We start from the raw sequence: 16,649 nt of genomic DNA on the forward strand, positions 1-16,649 counted from the left end.
TTATAGACAAGTTACAAAAGTTATTTTTGAAATTGTATTACTGTTTTCCTGGTAACTATACAGACTAAACTTCGGTTGGTAATTTACAATCTCTTTGGTTTCTCTTAATTGGTAGCTTTGTTTTCACTGATAAGCTCTCCAACTGTCAGCTGTAGTTCATAATCATTGCACCAACTGAGAATTACACATGGGACTTTCCTGACTTGTGGCATATTTTGCAAAAAAAATGTTTCAGTAAACATCAAACACACCTCTCCCTTGATCAGCTACTCACTTATGTTCTGCTTCAGCGAGAGCTTTCCTAACTGCAGCATACTTGACATTAGCATCTGTCAAGGCCTTCAAGATGTTTTCCTGGGCAGCAAGGTTTTGATCAATGTACACTTTTAGTTGATCGTATTTCTTCAGCTGTTCTTCAAAAAGTTTCTGCAATTACATAGTTTTTTTTTAAGAAAATTGTATAAGTTATACTGACATCATGATTATTATTTATTTGTCTTTCCTGATAACCAAAAGTAAATTATCTTCCAGCCGCAAATCAACTACCCTAAAATCAGTCTTCATACAACTGAAGATTTTAATTAAGCAGCAATCAGCTCTCTTAGGCAAGTCTTTGCTGAACTCGGAGCAAGGGCCAAGAGACTAAATGTGCAAAAGTATATAAACACAATTACAACAATAAGAAACACATGGTTAAACCTGTGGTAATGTTGTTAATATTTAGACTAAGCAGCCACTGTACTGTACAGCAAAACACAATTACAGTCCGTCTGGCTGGTCCTAGTTTTGGATCTGACATAAGCAGTTTGGTCAAAGGTTAGAGTGTAAGCTGCAGGATCCAGTTAGCACCAGCTGGACTTGTGAAGGCTGTTTACAACATTGTTTTTGAACTGTCTTGAACTTCTTTATTCATTACACATCAGTGTGGTGTAGTTGCTTATCAACCTTCATTTCTGAATGGTCTGTTGTCACTAGCGTTGTAGTGATGTCATCCTTCTGAATGGTATCTCTAAGCTGCTGTATGAGTGAGGAGCGCTGGTCTCTCATTTCCTCAACCTTCAACAGAATCCGCTTCATATTCTGGAGAATGCCTTTTTCCTCTGTAAAACATGGGGCCAAAAGCACTGTGCATTACTGTATAATTAAGATGAGGATACTGAAAACTATGCAAAGCCAGTGGTCAACTGCCAGCACTGCCAACTAACTAACTAACCAACTAACAAACAAACAAACAAACAAACAATGTGGCAAAAATTTAATGCAGGATTGAGAACAGTGCAAGACAAGCCAAAGGAATTCATAAAAACAGAAGATTGGAAACCTCTGATCTGGAGTAGCTTTACTGCTGATTGCTGAGCACTGCAGATGATATAAATAAAGAAGTGGAGAGAGATGAGGGCGAATAGTGTCTACAGGAAATACATTTGTCACAGATTTGCACTGGGGTGTTGATCTGGGCTGCATTAGAGTGCTTAAGTTGGAGTTTGGTGAGTGAGGGAGTTCAGTGAGGAGGAAAGAGCTTCCAGTAGCTGGCTCTTATTTTGCAACAGGGGAAGAAGCTGATTGGAGGCCAGGAGTTAGAAAGCTGCACGAGAGGGGTGACTTTTGGAAACACCCAAGAGTGACATCATCGAGCGGGACCAGGAGCCAGCGCGAGACAAGTGGAGGCCTTGGTAAGTAGGACCTAGTGGGTATTTCTACTGTTCAAACTTTAAAGTGAAAATTGGTCTTTAGTTCAGATTAAGTAGTGTTTAAAGTATAAGTAGTAAAGTAAGGTCCCTAGCATATATTTAATATTCTTCAAATGAGAGGAAGAAAAGCAAAGGGACTAATTTAAGCGTAAGTCATGGCTGGGCAGCTCAGCCACATAGAATGCTTTTCCTGTACGACGTGGGAAGTCAAGGCTACTTCCGGTGTCCAAGGCAACCACATGTATCGGAAGTGTCTCTATCTGCAGCTACTCGAAATCCGCGTTTTGGATCTGGAGCTGTGGCTGGAGTCACTGTGGGGCATCTGCAAGGCTGGGATCTTCGGGGATGTGTGTATAGTGAGATGGTAACATTGCAGGTAAAGAGTGCACAGGCAGAAGGGGAATGGGTGACTGCTAGTCAGAGCAAAAGCACTAGTGCAGGCAGATGGTGCAGGAGTCTCCTGGGTCTATTTCCCTGTCTAACAGATAACCCGTGCTGGATACTGCTGGGAGAGATGGTTTCACAGGGGAAAGCAACAAGGCTCTTCTGAAGATGAGTCATACAGACTCTAAACGTTGACTTTGTTTCTCTCTCCACGGATGCTGTCAGACCTGCTGAGTTTTTCCAGCATTTTCTGTTTTGATTTCAGATTTCCAGCATCCATAGCATTTTGCTTTTATCTTAGTCTAATATTTCCAAGTTTGCTGATGACACAAAACTAGGTAGGAATGTGAATGGTGAGGAGGGTGTAAAGAGGCTTGTAGGCGATTTAGACAAGTTGAATGTGTTTTTTTTATTAATTCACGGGATGTGGGCTTCGCTGGCTGGGCCAGCATTTATTGCCCATCTCTAGTTGCCCTTGAGGAAATGATGGTGAGCTGCCTTCTTGAACTGCTGCAGTCCACATGGTGTAGGTAAACCCACAGTGCTGTTAGGGAGTTCCAGGATTCTGACCCAGCGACAGTGAAGGAATGGCGGTATAGTTACAAGTCAGGATGGTGAGTGACTTGGAGGGGAATTTCCAGGTGGTGGTGTTCCCATCTATCTGCTGCCCTTGTCCTTCTAGGTGTTAGTGGTTGTGGGTTTGGAACATGCTGTCTAAGGAGCCTTGGTGAATTCCTGCAATGCATCTTGTAGATGGTACACACTGCTGCTACTGTGCGTCAGTGGTAGAGGGAGTGAATGTTTGTGGATGTGGTGCCAATCAAGCACACTGCTTTGTCCTGGACGGTGTCAAACTTCTTCAGTGTTGTAGGAGCTGCACAAATCCAGGCAAGTGAGGAGTATTCCATCACACTGCTGACTTGTGCCTTGTAGATGGTGGACAGGATTTAGGGAGTCAGGAGGTGAATTACTCGTTGCACGATTCCTAGCCTCTGACCTGCTCTGCTAGTCCAGTTCAGTTGCTGGTCAATGTTGATAGTGGGCGATTCAGTGATGGTAATGCCATTGAACTTCAAGGGGCGATGGTTTGATTCTCTCTTGTTGGAGATGGTCATTGCCTGACACTTGTGTGGCGGGAATATTACTTGACACTTGTCAGCCCAAGCCTGGATATTGTCCAGGTCTTGCTGCATTTGGAAATGGACTGCTTCATTATCTGAGGAGTCGCGAATGGTGCTGAACATTGTGCAATCATCAGCGAACATCCCCACTTCTGACCTTAGGATGGAAGGTCATGGATGAAGCAGCTGAAGATGGTTGGGCTGAGGAATGAGCGGGCAAATACATGGTAGATGCAGTATAACGTGGATAAGTCTGAAGTTGCCCACTTTGGTGGGAAAAACAGAATGGCAGAGTATTATTTAAGTGGTGATAGATTGGGAAATGTTAATGTACAAAGGGACCTCGGTATTGTTGCACACCAGTCACTGAAAGCAAGCATGTAGGTGCAGCAAACAATTAGGAAAGCAAATGGTATGTTAGCCTTCATTGCAAGAGGGTTTGAGTAGAGGAGCAAGGTTGTCTCACTGAAGCTATACAGGGCCTTGGTGAGACCACACCAGGAGTAGTGTGTGCTGTTTTTGTCTCCTTACCTAAAAGGATATACTTGCCATAGAGGGAGTGCAGCGAAGGTTCACCAGGCTGATTCCTAGGATGGCAGGATTGTCGTAAAAGGAGAGATTGGGTCGCCGAGGCCTGTATTCACGCGACTTTAGAAGAATGAGAAGGGATCTCATTGAAATGTATAAAATTCTGATAGGGCTGGACAGACAGGATGCTGGGATGATGCTCCCCCTGGCTGAATGGGTGTAGAACAAGAGGTCACAGTCTCAGGATACGGGGTAGGCCATTTAGGACTGAGATGAAGAGAAATTTCTTCACTCATAGGGTGGAGAACCTGTGGAATTCTCTACCACAGAAGGCTGTGCAGACCAAGTTACTGAATATATTTAGGAAGGAAATAGATAGATTCCTAGATACTAAAGGCGTCAAGGGGTATGGGGAGAGCGTGGGAATATGGCGTTGAGATAGAAGATCAGCCATGATCATATTGAATGGCAGAGCAGGCTCACGGGGCCAAATGGCCTGCTCCTATTTTCTACGTTTCTTTTGAGATTAGGTTGATAGGGAAGCACGTTTTCAAATTGTCTGGAAGCTACTTTACCTAAAAGTAAGCAAAGCTGGGTGAAATGTGTAGAATATCCCAATATATATATATCTTTCCCAGGGTTGAGAAGGGGGTTAGGGCATATGACATAGAAGGGATTCTATGTCCCTTGATACAGGAAGCAGACAAGGTCAAACATGTCTATGAAGTCCTGCAGTTGACTAGCCGACTAACACCCCAGTGAAAATGAGCACATAACGACTCTATGACTATAAGGTGAAGGGCAATTATGAACTATAAGGTGAAGGGCAAGTAAAACAATAACTCAGCAGGGTGACAGTGACTTCAAGGCACAGAATTGGCAAAAAAATATTTTACACAAAATATATACCCAAATAGATAGAAAATACACTTCAATACCATCAGAGACAGTGGGAGTTGGCAAAGCAGCACGAAGATCTTCCAAGGGTCCACTTAGCAGCCGTAAGTTACTGATGTGCAAATTCATTGCTTTGTGCAGCTCAGTATTGGTGAAGCTGGCTTTCTCATGTACTTCCATGTACTTAGACCATTCCTTGCTGAGTTCAGACGTTCCACTTGGTGCTGTCCTTTTTCCAGTGGCCTCTTGAAATTTCTGCTCTGTTAATTCATCCTGGTCTATAAGATCTTTAAACTCTCTCAGTGATGCTTCAACATCAGTGTATACTCCAGACAGAACTGGGGGGAATCAACCAGTTAATACAATGTCATCTTTTCCATCAATATGCACAGCACACTGAACTGCAGAGACCAGATAGCGTCCCTGGTAAAATTAACAATTTGGCTGAGTTGGCCATTCTCAGCTAGACAAAGTTGTCCAATAGAAATCGCTGACTAGCTATATATATGGCTGCAGTGACACTGTTTTAGTCACATGCACTCATTTTTTCAATAAAACTACACCATATATGCATATACACAAAATAGGTTACACCACAGAGTATTATATCATAGGAAATGCAAAATAAATCATGTGAACTTTGAGAAAATAGAAATTTCAACATCACTGAGATCCACTTAACATAGCATATCAGTGGAAGGGTTTACATTTGCATAGGAACATACCTTGCATAGATTGAACCAAACTTTTCACAGTATCTGGGCGGACACTCAGTGCTGCACACTTTTCCATTAGGACTGGCGGGATATGATTATATATGTCTAAGTTATCTATCGATTCTGGGTCAATCCTCAAAGAATCCATGAACTGCCTGTTATAAAAGGAAATAAAACAAATCAGATTTCAGATCAGTCAAAATTCTCTTCTGCCCATTAGACAATCTACTCAATTCATAATATTAAGATACGTACTATCAAAATATGTATGGAAGTGTTTGATAAGTGCAGTGAAATACAACGTAAGTAGACTGCAAACTCTTTACACAATGACTCATTTTAAGTAATGGAATTCACTTAGCTCCAAAAGGGATGAGTTAAAAGCATTTTGTAATTTTTTTAAATAAACTGCAAAACTGTAAGGCAAGCGACATCATCACTGCCTTAGACATTGATTCATCAAGGCCCATCAAGCCTGCATTGGCTCTTTTGAAGAGCAATCCTGTTAGTCCCACGCCCCCACTCTTTCCCTATATTCCTATAATTTTTTTCTCCTTCAACTATTTATCGAATCCCTTTACTTCCAATTCAAAGGTGATGGGAAATGCCTTAAAAATCACAAGATGGATTGGACGAAACCCTACTGATCTCTTTCTTCCAGAATACTAACTTGGACATTTTACCACTGCAGCTTTAACATCCTTCTAAATCAGCAGGCAGGGACACAGTTTAATATCTCACCTGTAAAAAGGCACCACAATGCACTTCACTGTTAGCCTAGATACCAGGACATGCCAAAGACTTGGTGTGGGGCTTCTCTGCAAGATATCTGTTCAACATCTGCTCAATGCCTTTCCAGAACTTCGAATGCAATTTATTAATTCACAGGGTATGGGCGTTGATGGCAAGGCCAGCATTTATTGCCCATCCCCAATTGCCTTTGAGAAGGCAGTGGTGAGCTGCATTTGTGGATACAGCTGAGTGGCTTGTTAGGCCATCTCAGACAGCAGTTAAATGCTAATCACATTGCCGTGGGTTTGTAGTTACACACAGGCCAGAATGGATAAGGACAGCAGAATTCCTTCCCTAAAAAACATTAGTGAAACAGATAGGTTTTTATGACAAGCCAGTAGTTACATGTCCGCCTCAGTGATGCTAGATTTTTATTCCAGATTATTTAATTGAATTTAAATTCCCAGCTACCATGCTGGGATTTTAATATCCCTGGATCATTAGTCTATGCTTCTGGATTACTAGCCCTGTAACGTAACCATTATGCTACCATACCCAATGCAAGCTTAGGGCAGGATTTTTCAGTTGACAGGGTTTCCTGCCCTGCCACCTGAATAGTTGGTGGGAATACATCCCCACTGAAAGAAGCAGCCCCACAGTCATTTAATACCCTGAGGAGTGTGTCACTTGGGCAGAAGTCCCGCCGCAGAGAGCAGCCGGCTAATCTGATTAGGCAGTGGCTCTGTAGTCCCAGAACCACCAGTGACCAGGACTGGACTACAAGCAGTCCCCAGGTTCTAAATCCAGGACTAAGTCAGTGTGGGGGCTCTCACAGCAAAGAGGGGAGTTGGGGGGCTGGCTGGGTGGGGTGGTGGTGGAAGGGGCGAGCGGCCGGGGGGGGGGGGGGTGTGGAGTTGGGGGGTGTCGCAGGATTTGGGTGTCTTGACGGAGAGCCAGGGCTGTGGGGGGGGCACCATGGTGCTTGATGTGGAAAAGGGCCCTTGGTAAATGACCACTTTCCAGCTGAGACCCAGCCAGGCTTCCCCTGAACTCCTCCCAACAGCCTCAAAATTGAGCCCAGGCAGGTAGCGACCTTTTAAGGCCTCAACTGGGGCGAGGGAATGCAGGTCACCCAAGGCCATGCCCGTCCCACGTAAAATTGCAGACAAGCCAGGGGCAAGTGCGAGAGCAGCAGGAAAATCCCTAACTGTAAACCGGCCTGTGGGGCACTGCAAAAAATTTTGCCTTACGTGTTTGAAGGCTCACAGGTACCAATCCTGTACCTTGTCACAATAAAGCAAATCACAGTATGCTGTGGCTCCAATTTGTCTCCCTCACCTTTAGTTGCTCCCACTTCCCCCCTTTCTCTTTAGTGTTCCAAAATTCCTCAATAGGCCAAAGGACAATGCCCATGTTTCTCTGCACTTGAAGCTAATGAACAAGGCTACTTTTGAACATTATTTATCAGTGAAAAACACAAACATTCTCCTGATTCCCAATGAAAATTTCATCCCTCCCCTTTCAGTGCATTCAGTGATGCATTTTCCGATGAGAAAGTGCTGGCCTTTTATCAGCGTTTAGCTTTAAAAACAGTTATAACTATGTTGCTTTTAGTGACATATTACAACTTCCCAAAACCCTCGGCACATTGAATTATGTTTTGAACTATACCAGCAATTATGTAAGTAAACACAATAGTTATCCATTTTGTCATAATACTTACTCTAATACTTCATTTTTACCATCTATGTTAGTCATCACTTCTCGTAATAATTTTGCCTTTTCTTCACTAGAAAAACAGAATGAAAAAAAGTGAGACATGACACAGGATGCAGCTTCAAAGATATAATGTTTGAAATATTAAATGGGCAACCCCTTATTTTGAAACAGCGACCCCGAGTTCTAGATTCTCCCACAAAAGGAAATATCCTTTCCACATTCACCCTGTCAAGTCCCCTTAGGATCTTGTATGTTTCAATCAAGTTGCCTCTTACTCTTCTAAACACCAGTGAACACAAGCCTAACCTGTCCAACCTTTCCTCATAAAATAGTCCCCCCTGTCCCCACTCCTTTCCAGGTATTAATCTAGTAAACCTTCACTGAACTGCTTCTAATGCATTTACACCTTTGCTTAAATAAGGAGACCAATACTGCACATAGTATTCCAGATGTGGTCTCACCAGTGCCCTGTATAACTGAAGCATAACCTCCTTACTCTTGTATTCAATTCCCCTCACAATAAACAATAACATTCTATTAGCTTTGCTAATTATTTGCTGCACCTGCATATTAACCTTTTGTGATTCATGCACTAGATCCCTCTGCATCTCAGACCTTTGAAATCTCTCACCGTTTACATTCAAATATATTTGTTCACAAAATTTCGGTTATACAATGATTTTAATTTGTAATTTAAAGAGAATAGGACATAAAGCATTTTTTTGGCACAATTTCAAGTCAAGTAACAGAATAAAGAGCAGACTGCATTGAAAACTTGAATTAATAAAAAGTAAACCACTGCAGAGCACTGCAGGTTAATCAGTATTGTGAAAGAGGACATAGAAAAAAAGGTTAACACCTCAGAGACCATTGCCAGACAAAACTTGAAACTCTGACTTGTCCTTTTCATGCCTAAATATACAAATGCTGATAAAAATGTGTTGATCGTTCTTTATCTTTCCATGAGGTAGAGGTTTATGTAGGGTGTCAGCCTCTCTTTGTTCTCCAATTACAAGATAACTGAATCTTGAATATATTTATATAAAATTTGTCATCAATTCCCTGGCAACTTATTCAACAGCTCTCGCTACATAAAATAGTTTTGCCAGGTTCCCCATCTATCTCAGATTCAATCTTCAACCTCTAGTATTTGATCCCTGTGTATCAGCTTTGTCAACTTCCTTCAACCTGCAAGCCTGTGATTTCCACCACCTAGAAGGAGCAGGGAAGTGGCTGCATGAGAACACTATCCCACCCAGAAGACAGGAAAGAAAATATATATCTACATCAGCCTGGCTACTCTATAAAATTATTATTTTGTTTAATTAGACAAAGGCTTTTCCCTGACTAACCATGACTCATCCCAGAGGAACTTCTAACCTTCAGAAACCAGCAGGGACCTAGTTATCTTTAAAGAGGCACTAATGCCCCTGTGACTGCAGAAAATCAAATTCCAAAGAGACCTTTCTGTTTTCTAAGCCAGAGCTGGCCAACAGAGGTGTTGTGTCTGTAAGGACAAAGGGACCCTGACTCCTCTATTAAACATTAAGATTCTAGACCTATGAAAATAGATCCTTCGTCCAACACCCAGGAGAACAAGTGGGAAGTATGTCACATGGCTTCCCTCACCTACTAGAGCCTGTAATATTGCCGTGTGGAACTGAACCCTGGCAGTCTACCATTTTACCATCCAACAGGTAGCAGCAGGAAGACCTCTGTTCAGATAAGTTGCCTGGCCCTCATCTACACGGTGAACTACTGGAACATTGGAACTTCTGTATCTGTACCTTCAAGACTAATTCACCTCTACATGCCTTCTCCCATCGTGGAAGTCCTCGCTTCTGGAAAGACAGATCACCCTGCAACAGTCAGCCTCCCATTGGACTTTTCATTCTGAGCTCTGGACTCTCAGATGGGGAGAAGGCAGGAGAATGGGGTTGAGAAACTTATCAGCCATGATTGAATGGCTGAGCAGACTCGATGGGCCGAATGGCCTAATTTCTGCTCCTATGTCTTATGGTCTCACATGAAACTCTAGCTTTTATTTTTATCATGGTCTTGCCCTATATCCCTTCCTTCTCCTTAGCCCTCTTTTATTGTATGAGTGCAAAAAGGGGCATGCGTTGTGAAACCCCTTCCCGCATTTTGTATGCGCGCGTGTGTATAAATTTTACCTTATCTTTAATGTGGGGTTATTAATAGACGGTTGGATCACTCCAAACTGAAGGGTTGGAGAAAACACACCACCGCTTATAAAGGGGGAAATCAGGAATCAAAAACACTTTTTTTAAAATCAGGGCTGGTTAAATTAATTCCCCCCTCCCGTCTATAACAACACAATCACCGCCAAGTCACATACTGTCCTGAGTTGGACATATACTGTTATTTCCTCACTGGCACTGGGTCAAAATCAAGGAATTCTCTAACAGCATGAAGGGAGCACCTTCACTGTATGGTCTTCAGCACTTCAAAGCGGTGGCTCGCCACCACCTTCTCATGAGCAACTGGGGATAGATAATAAACCGCTGCCTTGCCAGCAGCACTTGAATAAAACAAGTATTAAAAACTTCAATTTGGTCATCTCAAAGTCTTCTCTTCTCGAAAAAGAACAAGATCAAATTCGAGTATTGCTGAAAAAAAGAGACATGTCTAAGCTTTACGTCTTGCACTCATCAGGACACTCAAGAATACCAATATAAGGGAGAAAACAACAGCTTATATTGTATGTGAAGAGGGGGGTCAAGCTGCCTGGTTTAAATTTCAAACAAAGCTTGGCAGTTAACTGTCAGTCATCATCAGTGGTGCATTCTCCTTGGCAACGCCACTTGCCAACCAATCAGCACTCTCTTCACATACAGTATAAATTCTTGTTTCCCTCTCATATTGGTATTCTTGAGTGTCCTGATGAGTGCAATACACAAGTTCTGTACTACCAAAAGATCAAATTCCTAGAACTTCCATCATGACTTACCTACTGCATTTGCAAAGAAGTGCCTGTAACTAGCAAAATGGCCCTTTTTGAAAACAAGCAAAGAAATCCCTTGAGGTGGTGCGCTAACATTTAAAAAGGACTCATTTCAACGATTCTGTTTAATTTTCAGCAGTATAGCTCTAAGAAACTGCAATCCTCAGGCTCACCTGTACAGGGATGAGGCCTCATGAGCTTCCATAGGTACCAATTTTGCAAAAATGTCAGGACCAGTCACATTTGGATCAGTTGGGTTGACAGGAAGGGCTTTTACCAGAGATGCTCCTATTAAAATAGGTTAGCACAAGAGTTAAAATATCTGCACTTCCTTTCAGAAATAAAATTGTACTTAATGAACTTGAACATGCACAAAAATGCTCTACATTTTATTGTCCTTCTTTTAAATTAAGCAGCCTAGTTGAAGGGCCAAATCTCAGTGCTGGATGCCGTAAACTTGTATTGAGCAGGGGAGATGAGATTAGGAAATAGTGGACGGCAGGAAAAAGACTGAATGAAACAAGGGTTCCAGAGTTTTGAATTCTGCAAAGAATGAGTTAGGTTATGAATCAGTATTAGTTGTAGGATACATCTTGCATAGAGACTAACAATAAAGAATACAGTATTAGATTATCAAAAATTTGCTCAAAAAAATATTTTATTTGAATGCTAGTCAATGGAGCATAATCTTAGAAAACCTGCCTTTTACTGATGAGAGCGAATCTAGGGGCGGTACAGCTTCATGGTAGATGAAGTCATTGTCCTTCTTAGCAGCATTATACCTAAATGTAAGAAAGAAGGTCAGGTCTGTAGAATAATCATGACTTTTTTTTATTATGTTCTCCCATCTTTTTTCTCAACCAAACTCTAAAATTTGAGAAAGTTGCTCATAGTAATCTCCACAAGGATTGTTATACTTTTAATCTGGAACTGAACTATTGCCACCAGGAAATCTTCCACTGGCACAATAGGTAAACTCTGACATCACTTACAGGGCTTCTCATTGTGGCCCTGTCTGAACTGTTTCAGCTGATCTAAAACGAAACACAAAGGGGGTAAAATGATGCATCAGTTGTACAGAACACCTTGGTTGGACGCCATCTGAAGTACAGCTTTTAGTTTTCAGCACCACAGATAAATATTTATTGGCCTTGGAGGGGGTGTAATGCAGATTCACAAGAATGGTATCAAGGCTTAAAGAGTTAAAGTGTAAGGATAGGTTGCATTAGGCTTGTACTTGCTTCAAGCTTAGTTGGTTGAGGGCTGATCTAGTAGGGCTAATTATGGTGTGTGATGTTATTCTTCATTTATCGAGCGAAAACTATTGTGTGTGTGGTTCTCCTGGATGGCCAGAAACTACATTAGATCTCTGGAAGGATGTCTTCGCTGATGGTGGCGGTTCAAGGCTATTAATATGTGAGAATCTTCCCCATTGTGGACAGAAGGGATATGCCATTATGGTTCTCGCAAATTGATTTATAACACTTCTTGAAGAGTGAAACAATGATGAAATTGCTGGAATCGGGAGGTAGTACCTCTTTTCTCAGATTTTTGTAAAAAGATGTGAGAATTTGAGTGAGAGTTCATGACTACCAGCTTTTTAGGAAATGCTTTTTTGCAGGAGATATTGGTTGGACCACATTTTATTGCCCTTCGCCTGTTGGATAGCCTTTTGTAATTCAGCAAGTGCTGGCAACGTGCCCAAATTGATCTCTGGAAGTGTTGAGGGATTGTTTTGATGATTTTGCCCAATACTGTTGATCCCTGATTGAAAAGGTTCCAGTAGTGCTCCTTCCAACGGTTTCAGATGGTTGCATCATCTTTGAGAACAGCATTGCAGCCTTCAGCTCAGAGATGGGAGGGATCATTTGTTTTTGGTCCATAAATGGTCTTGGTGGCCTGGAAGAAGCTGTACACGTCGTGCCAGTCTGCATAGTGTTGGATTTCATTGGCCTTCTCTGCCCACCAACTATTTTTGATGATGTATCAGTTTCTGAGCTTCAGGTTTGAGTAGTATCCTTCACATGTGATGTAAGGTGATTTTGACATGTAATGAAGGCTTGGCATTTCCGAGTGAGAACTTTGCACATTTCTTTATCATTCTTACCAACCAGTTTAAAGGTTCAAACCCGATGATCTGGGTGATTGTCTAACAGCATCTGGAACAATGCAAAGAGCTCTACATGGCCTTCAGTGATCTGTCAAAGGCCTTTGACTAATTCAACTGTGAAGCAAGAACAGGAAGCACTCTGAAATCACCCAGGCTACCTTTGCCAACTGATTTGTCCCATCTGTGTGTAGATTACAATCACCCATGATTATCGCCATACCTTTCTCATCAGGCCCCATTATTTCTTCCTGTATATCCCATCCAACAGTGTAGTTAGTTTGGGGGCCTTTAATCCACTCCCACAAGTGACTTCTTACCTTTAGTATTTCTCATCTCTACCCAAACTGATTCTGCATCTCGATCTCCAGAACCAAGGTCATTTCCCTCTCTATTGTACCAATGTCATGATAATTAACAGAGTTTCCCTTCCACCGTTTCCTCGCTTCCTGTCTTTTCTAAATGTCAAGTACCCTTGAATATTCAGGTCCCAGTCTTTGTCATCCTGCAGCCATGTCTCAGTAATGGCTATCAGATCATACATATTTATTTCTATTTGCACGGTCAATTCATCCATTTTGTTACAACCGGTACGTGCATTCAGATACAGAGCCTTTAGTTCTGTCTTTTTATTACTTTTGTAACCTCTTGCCTTATCTGCTGATGCACTCTTGTTGTTTGTACAATCTGCCCCTTCCTGCCATGCCCTGATTATCATTTCCCTTGTTCTTACCTTGCTCTCTTGCCTCGTCTTCTCTGTTTAATTTATCACATGTTCCCAAACTTGATCTGTCATTAGAACACTTGTCCCAGCATGATTGAAGTGAAGACCGTCCCAACGGTACAGCTCCCACTTCCCCAATACTGGTGCCAGCTCCCATGAATCAAAACCTATTTCTCCCACACCATCTTTAAGACGTATTTAATTCTCTAAATTGATTTACCCTATGTCAATTTGCTCATGGCTCAGGTAACAATCCAGAGATTATTACCTTTGAGGTTCTGCTTTTAAAATTTAGCCCCTGGCTCCTCATACACCCTCAGTAGAACCTCTTTCCTAGTTCTACCTATGTCGTTGGTACCTATGTGAATCACGACCACTGGGTCTCCGCTTCCTCTCCAGCCCAGAAGAGATGTCCCAAACCCTGGCACCAGGCAGCCAACACAGCCGTCTGGACTCCTACTCTCGGCTGCGGTGAACTATGTCTATCCCCCTGACTATACTGTTCCCTACTACCACTACACTCCTATTAACTCCCCTCACTTGAATGGCTTCCTGTACCATGGTTAGTTTGCTCATCTAGTCTGCAGCCACCGCTTTCATCCAGACAGGTTGCAAGAACCTCAAACCTACTGGACAACTGCAAAGGCTGAGGCTCCTCCACTTCTACCTTCTGGGTCCTCATGCCTGCCTCACTTGCTCTCACACCTTCCTGTCCTTGTCCAAATCAGGAGACCCTAGCCTAAGGTATGTGACTGTCTCCTGGTATAAAGTGTCTAGGTAACTTTCCTCTTCCCTGATGTAACGCAGTGTCTGCAGCTCAGCCTCCAGCTCAATGACTCTGAACCGAAGCTCCTCAAGCCACAGATACTTACGGCAGAAATGTTTGCCTGGGTCACACCATCATCCAAAAAACTCCCACATTCTGCAGTCTCAACACATCACTTGCCCTGTCATCTTTGTGTGCTAATTAATTTTTATTAATTTATTAGTAAACATTGCAACTTCCAATAACCTTTACTACTGCTAGTAAACCTTACTACAACTAATAAAACCTTACAATTATTAATTAATTACACAATTTGAAAATAAATGAGCAAAATATTCACCAACCGATTACTTATCCATTTTCCTATGATGTCACACTTTGATTTCTCTCAGAACGCAACCAGTTCGCTCTGGAGCCACAGACTGGACTGGGTTAGATAGCTCTTCTAGGTGTTGCCAACTGCTTCTGGGTTCTCTTTTCACACACTCTTCTAGGTGCTGCCGACTGCCTCCTGGTCCTCTTTTTGCCTGCTTTTCTAGGTGCTGCTGACTGCCTCCAGTCCTCTTTTTGCCCAGTATTGTGGGCTTTAGATATTGCTGAACATTTCCCATATCTTGGCAGCTGCCTTTCTCAAAAGGTAACCATCGAAGAGGAGATTCAGTATAGAATCGGCTGTGCCAGCACAGCCTTCCAAAATTTGCGCAAACAAGTACTCGAAAAAATAAATCCCCATAACAGGACAAAGGCTTTAGGTCTACAGCACTGTTATCGCCACCAACCTTCTATGTGGCAGTGAGACTTGGGTCACCTACCAAAGACACCTCTAGTGTTGGGGAATTTCCACCAGAGGTATTTCCACAGGTTACTTAAAATCAAATGGGAATACAGGTGAACAAACGCCAGCATCCTCACTGAAGTCAATTCCTCTATCTCCGCAACCACAATCATGTGAAATCAGCTCCATGGAACTGGATCACGCAAGCCAATTAATCGGCTTTCACAGCAGGTCCTCTTGTCACAACTTGTATAGCACCCAATCTCAAGGAAGACAGGCAAAACATTTTAAGGGCACTTTGAAGGTCTCACTGAAAAGGGGACAAACTGACATGGGTACATGGGAGGAACTTACCACAAACTGTACCATGTGGCAGCACCTCATCCAGCAAACCACAACATAGTTGGAAACTGACCGCATAAACTCTGCTGCAGCGAAGCAACAAAAGCTGAAGGAGAGAACTCTAACTTGAGAATCCCACCTTCCTCAAGGCAACTCTTGCCCTCTCTGCCCAAAGACCTATGGTGTCAGGATTGACCTGACTCACCCAAGGTCACAGAAATCATGAAGCCTGGTAGACATCACCCTTGTTTCGAGGGACTGATGACAGCGACGTGATGGTATTGGAGTAGATATATTCAAAGGAGCTTTCAGCAGTTATTTCCAACCTGGAGTGATGCAAGGACTTTGATTTAAACTATCAGTGGCCACTTGTGACGAGACATAGACTCAAACCCCCTGCCTACTGAGATCGCGATCTTGGATATGATACTATGGGCAGCCAACCTGCAGATGCAAGGCTCTTCCTCATTAGGGGCAGGAGTGAGTCGTAGGGAACAGGATAAGAAGACTCCACTGGGCTGTTGCAGCATGCCCTCCATAGTCAAATAAATGGTAGAGAGACAGATAGACTGTAACCTGGGATCAGGGTCCCTACACTGTTCCCTTGGATTCACGAGATGCATTGTTCAGGTAAGTGCTTACTGACAAGGGAAAAATACAGGAGATGGGGAATGGAATCTATGCCATTTACAGAGTACATACCTTCAAAGTATGCTAAACAGAAAGCAGTGTGTGATAGGGTGTGTTTCTGAGCTCCTAACTGTGATCTTCAGCCTTCCATCTGAAGGCACATGCTAAAAGGAGGGTGCATCAGGAGGGGCACACAGAACATAATCACATGTCATCCTAGGGCAGTTCTGCACACCTCCTAGAAACCTGTTACAAATTTACTGGATGTCTTAAAAGGAGACAGACTAGGGTTGTGTATGAGCTATTGCAAGAATTAGGTTAAAAGTCATTCAAATAGATACACAAATTTTTTAAAAATAGGGCGGAGGGTTGGTAGCTGCAATGTGTTAGCACACTGCCCTTTCATTTTTGCGACCTGGATTCCAGTACCAGCTGCTGATGCCTGTAGGCGCAGCACAAAAGCTGTCTCTTAAGTTGGCGCTAATTGATTTTAAATTAGCAATTGCTTTCAGAAGCCATGTGAATGGCTGATACCCCAAATGAGAATGTCAG

At 42.7% G+C, this 16,649-nt stretch overlaps 1 protein-coding gene across 1 annotated transcript in view; it reads right to left on the reverse strand.

Annotated features, from left to right (window-relative positions):
* Positions 1-16,649, reverse strand: part of ptpn23a (protein tyrosine phosphatase, non-receptor type 23, a) — a 109,683-nt gene that overhangs the window by 31,806 nt on the left and 61,228 nt on the right. The window contains exons 12-18 of the mRNA XM_078540910.1: positions 11,456-11,535; positions 10,927-11,041; positions 7,793-7,858; positions 5,347-5,492; positions 4,663-4,959; positions 946-1,100; positions 275-426 (exon numbers count right to left, since the gene is read on the reverse strand). Of these exons, the coding sequence (XP_078397036.1) occupies positions 275-426; positions 946-1,100; positions 4,663-4,959; positions 5,347-5,492; positions 7,793-7,858; positions 10,927-11,041; positions 11,456-11,535 (1,011 nt within the window). The remainder of the gene's footprint in view (positions 1-274; positions 427-945; positions 1,101-4,662; positions 4,960-5,346; positions 5,493-7,792; positions 7,859-10,926; positions 11,042-11,455; positions 11,536-16,649) is intronic.

Source organism: Cetorhinus maximus, chromosome 4 (genome assembly GCF_964194155.1).
Source record: "Cetorhinus maximus chromosome 4, sCetMax3.hap1.1, whole genome shotgun sequence".
Classification (NCBI taxonomy): domain Eukaryota; kingdom Metazoa; phylum Chordata; class Chondrichthyes; order Lamniformes; family Cetorhinidae; genus Cetorhinus; species Cetorhinus maximus.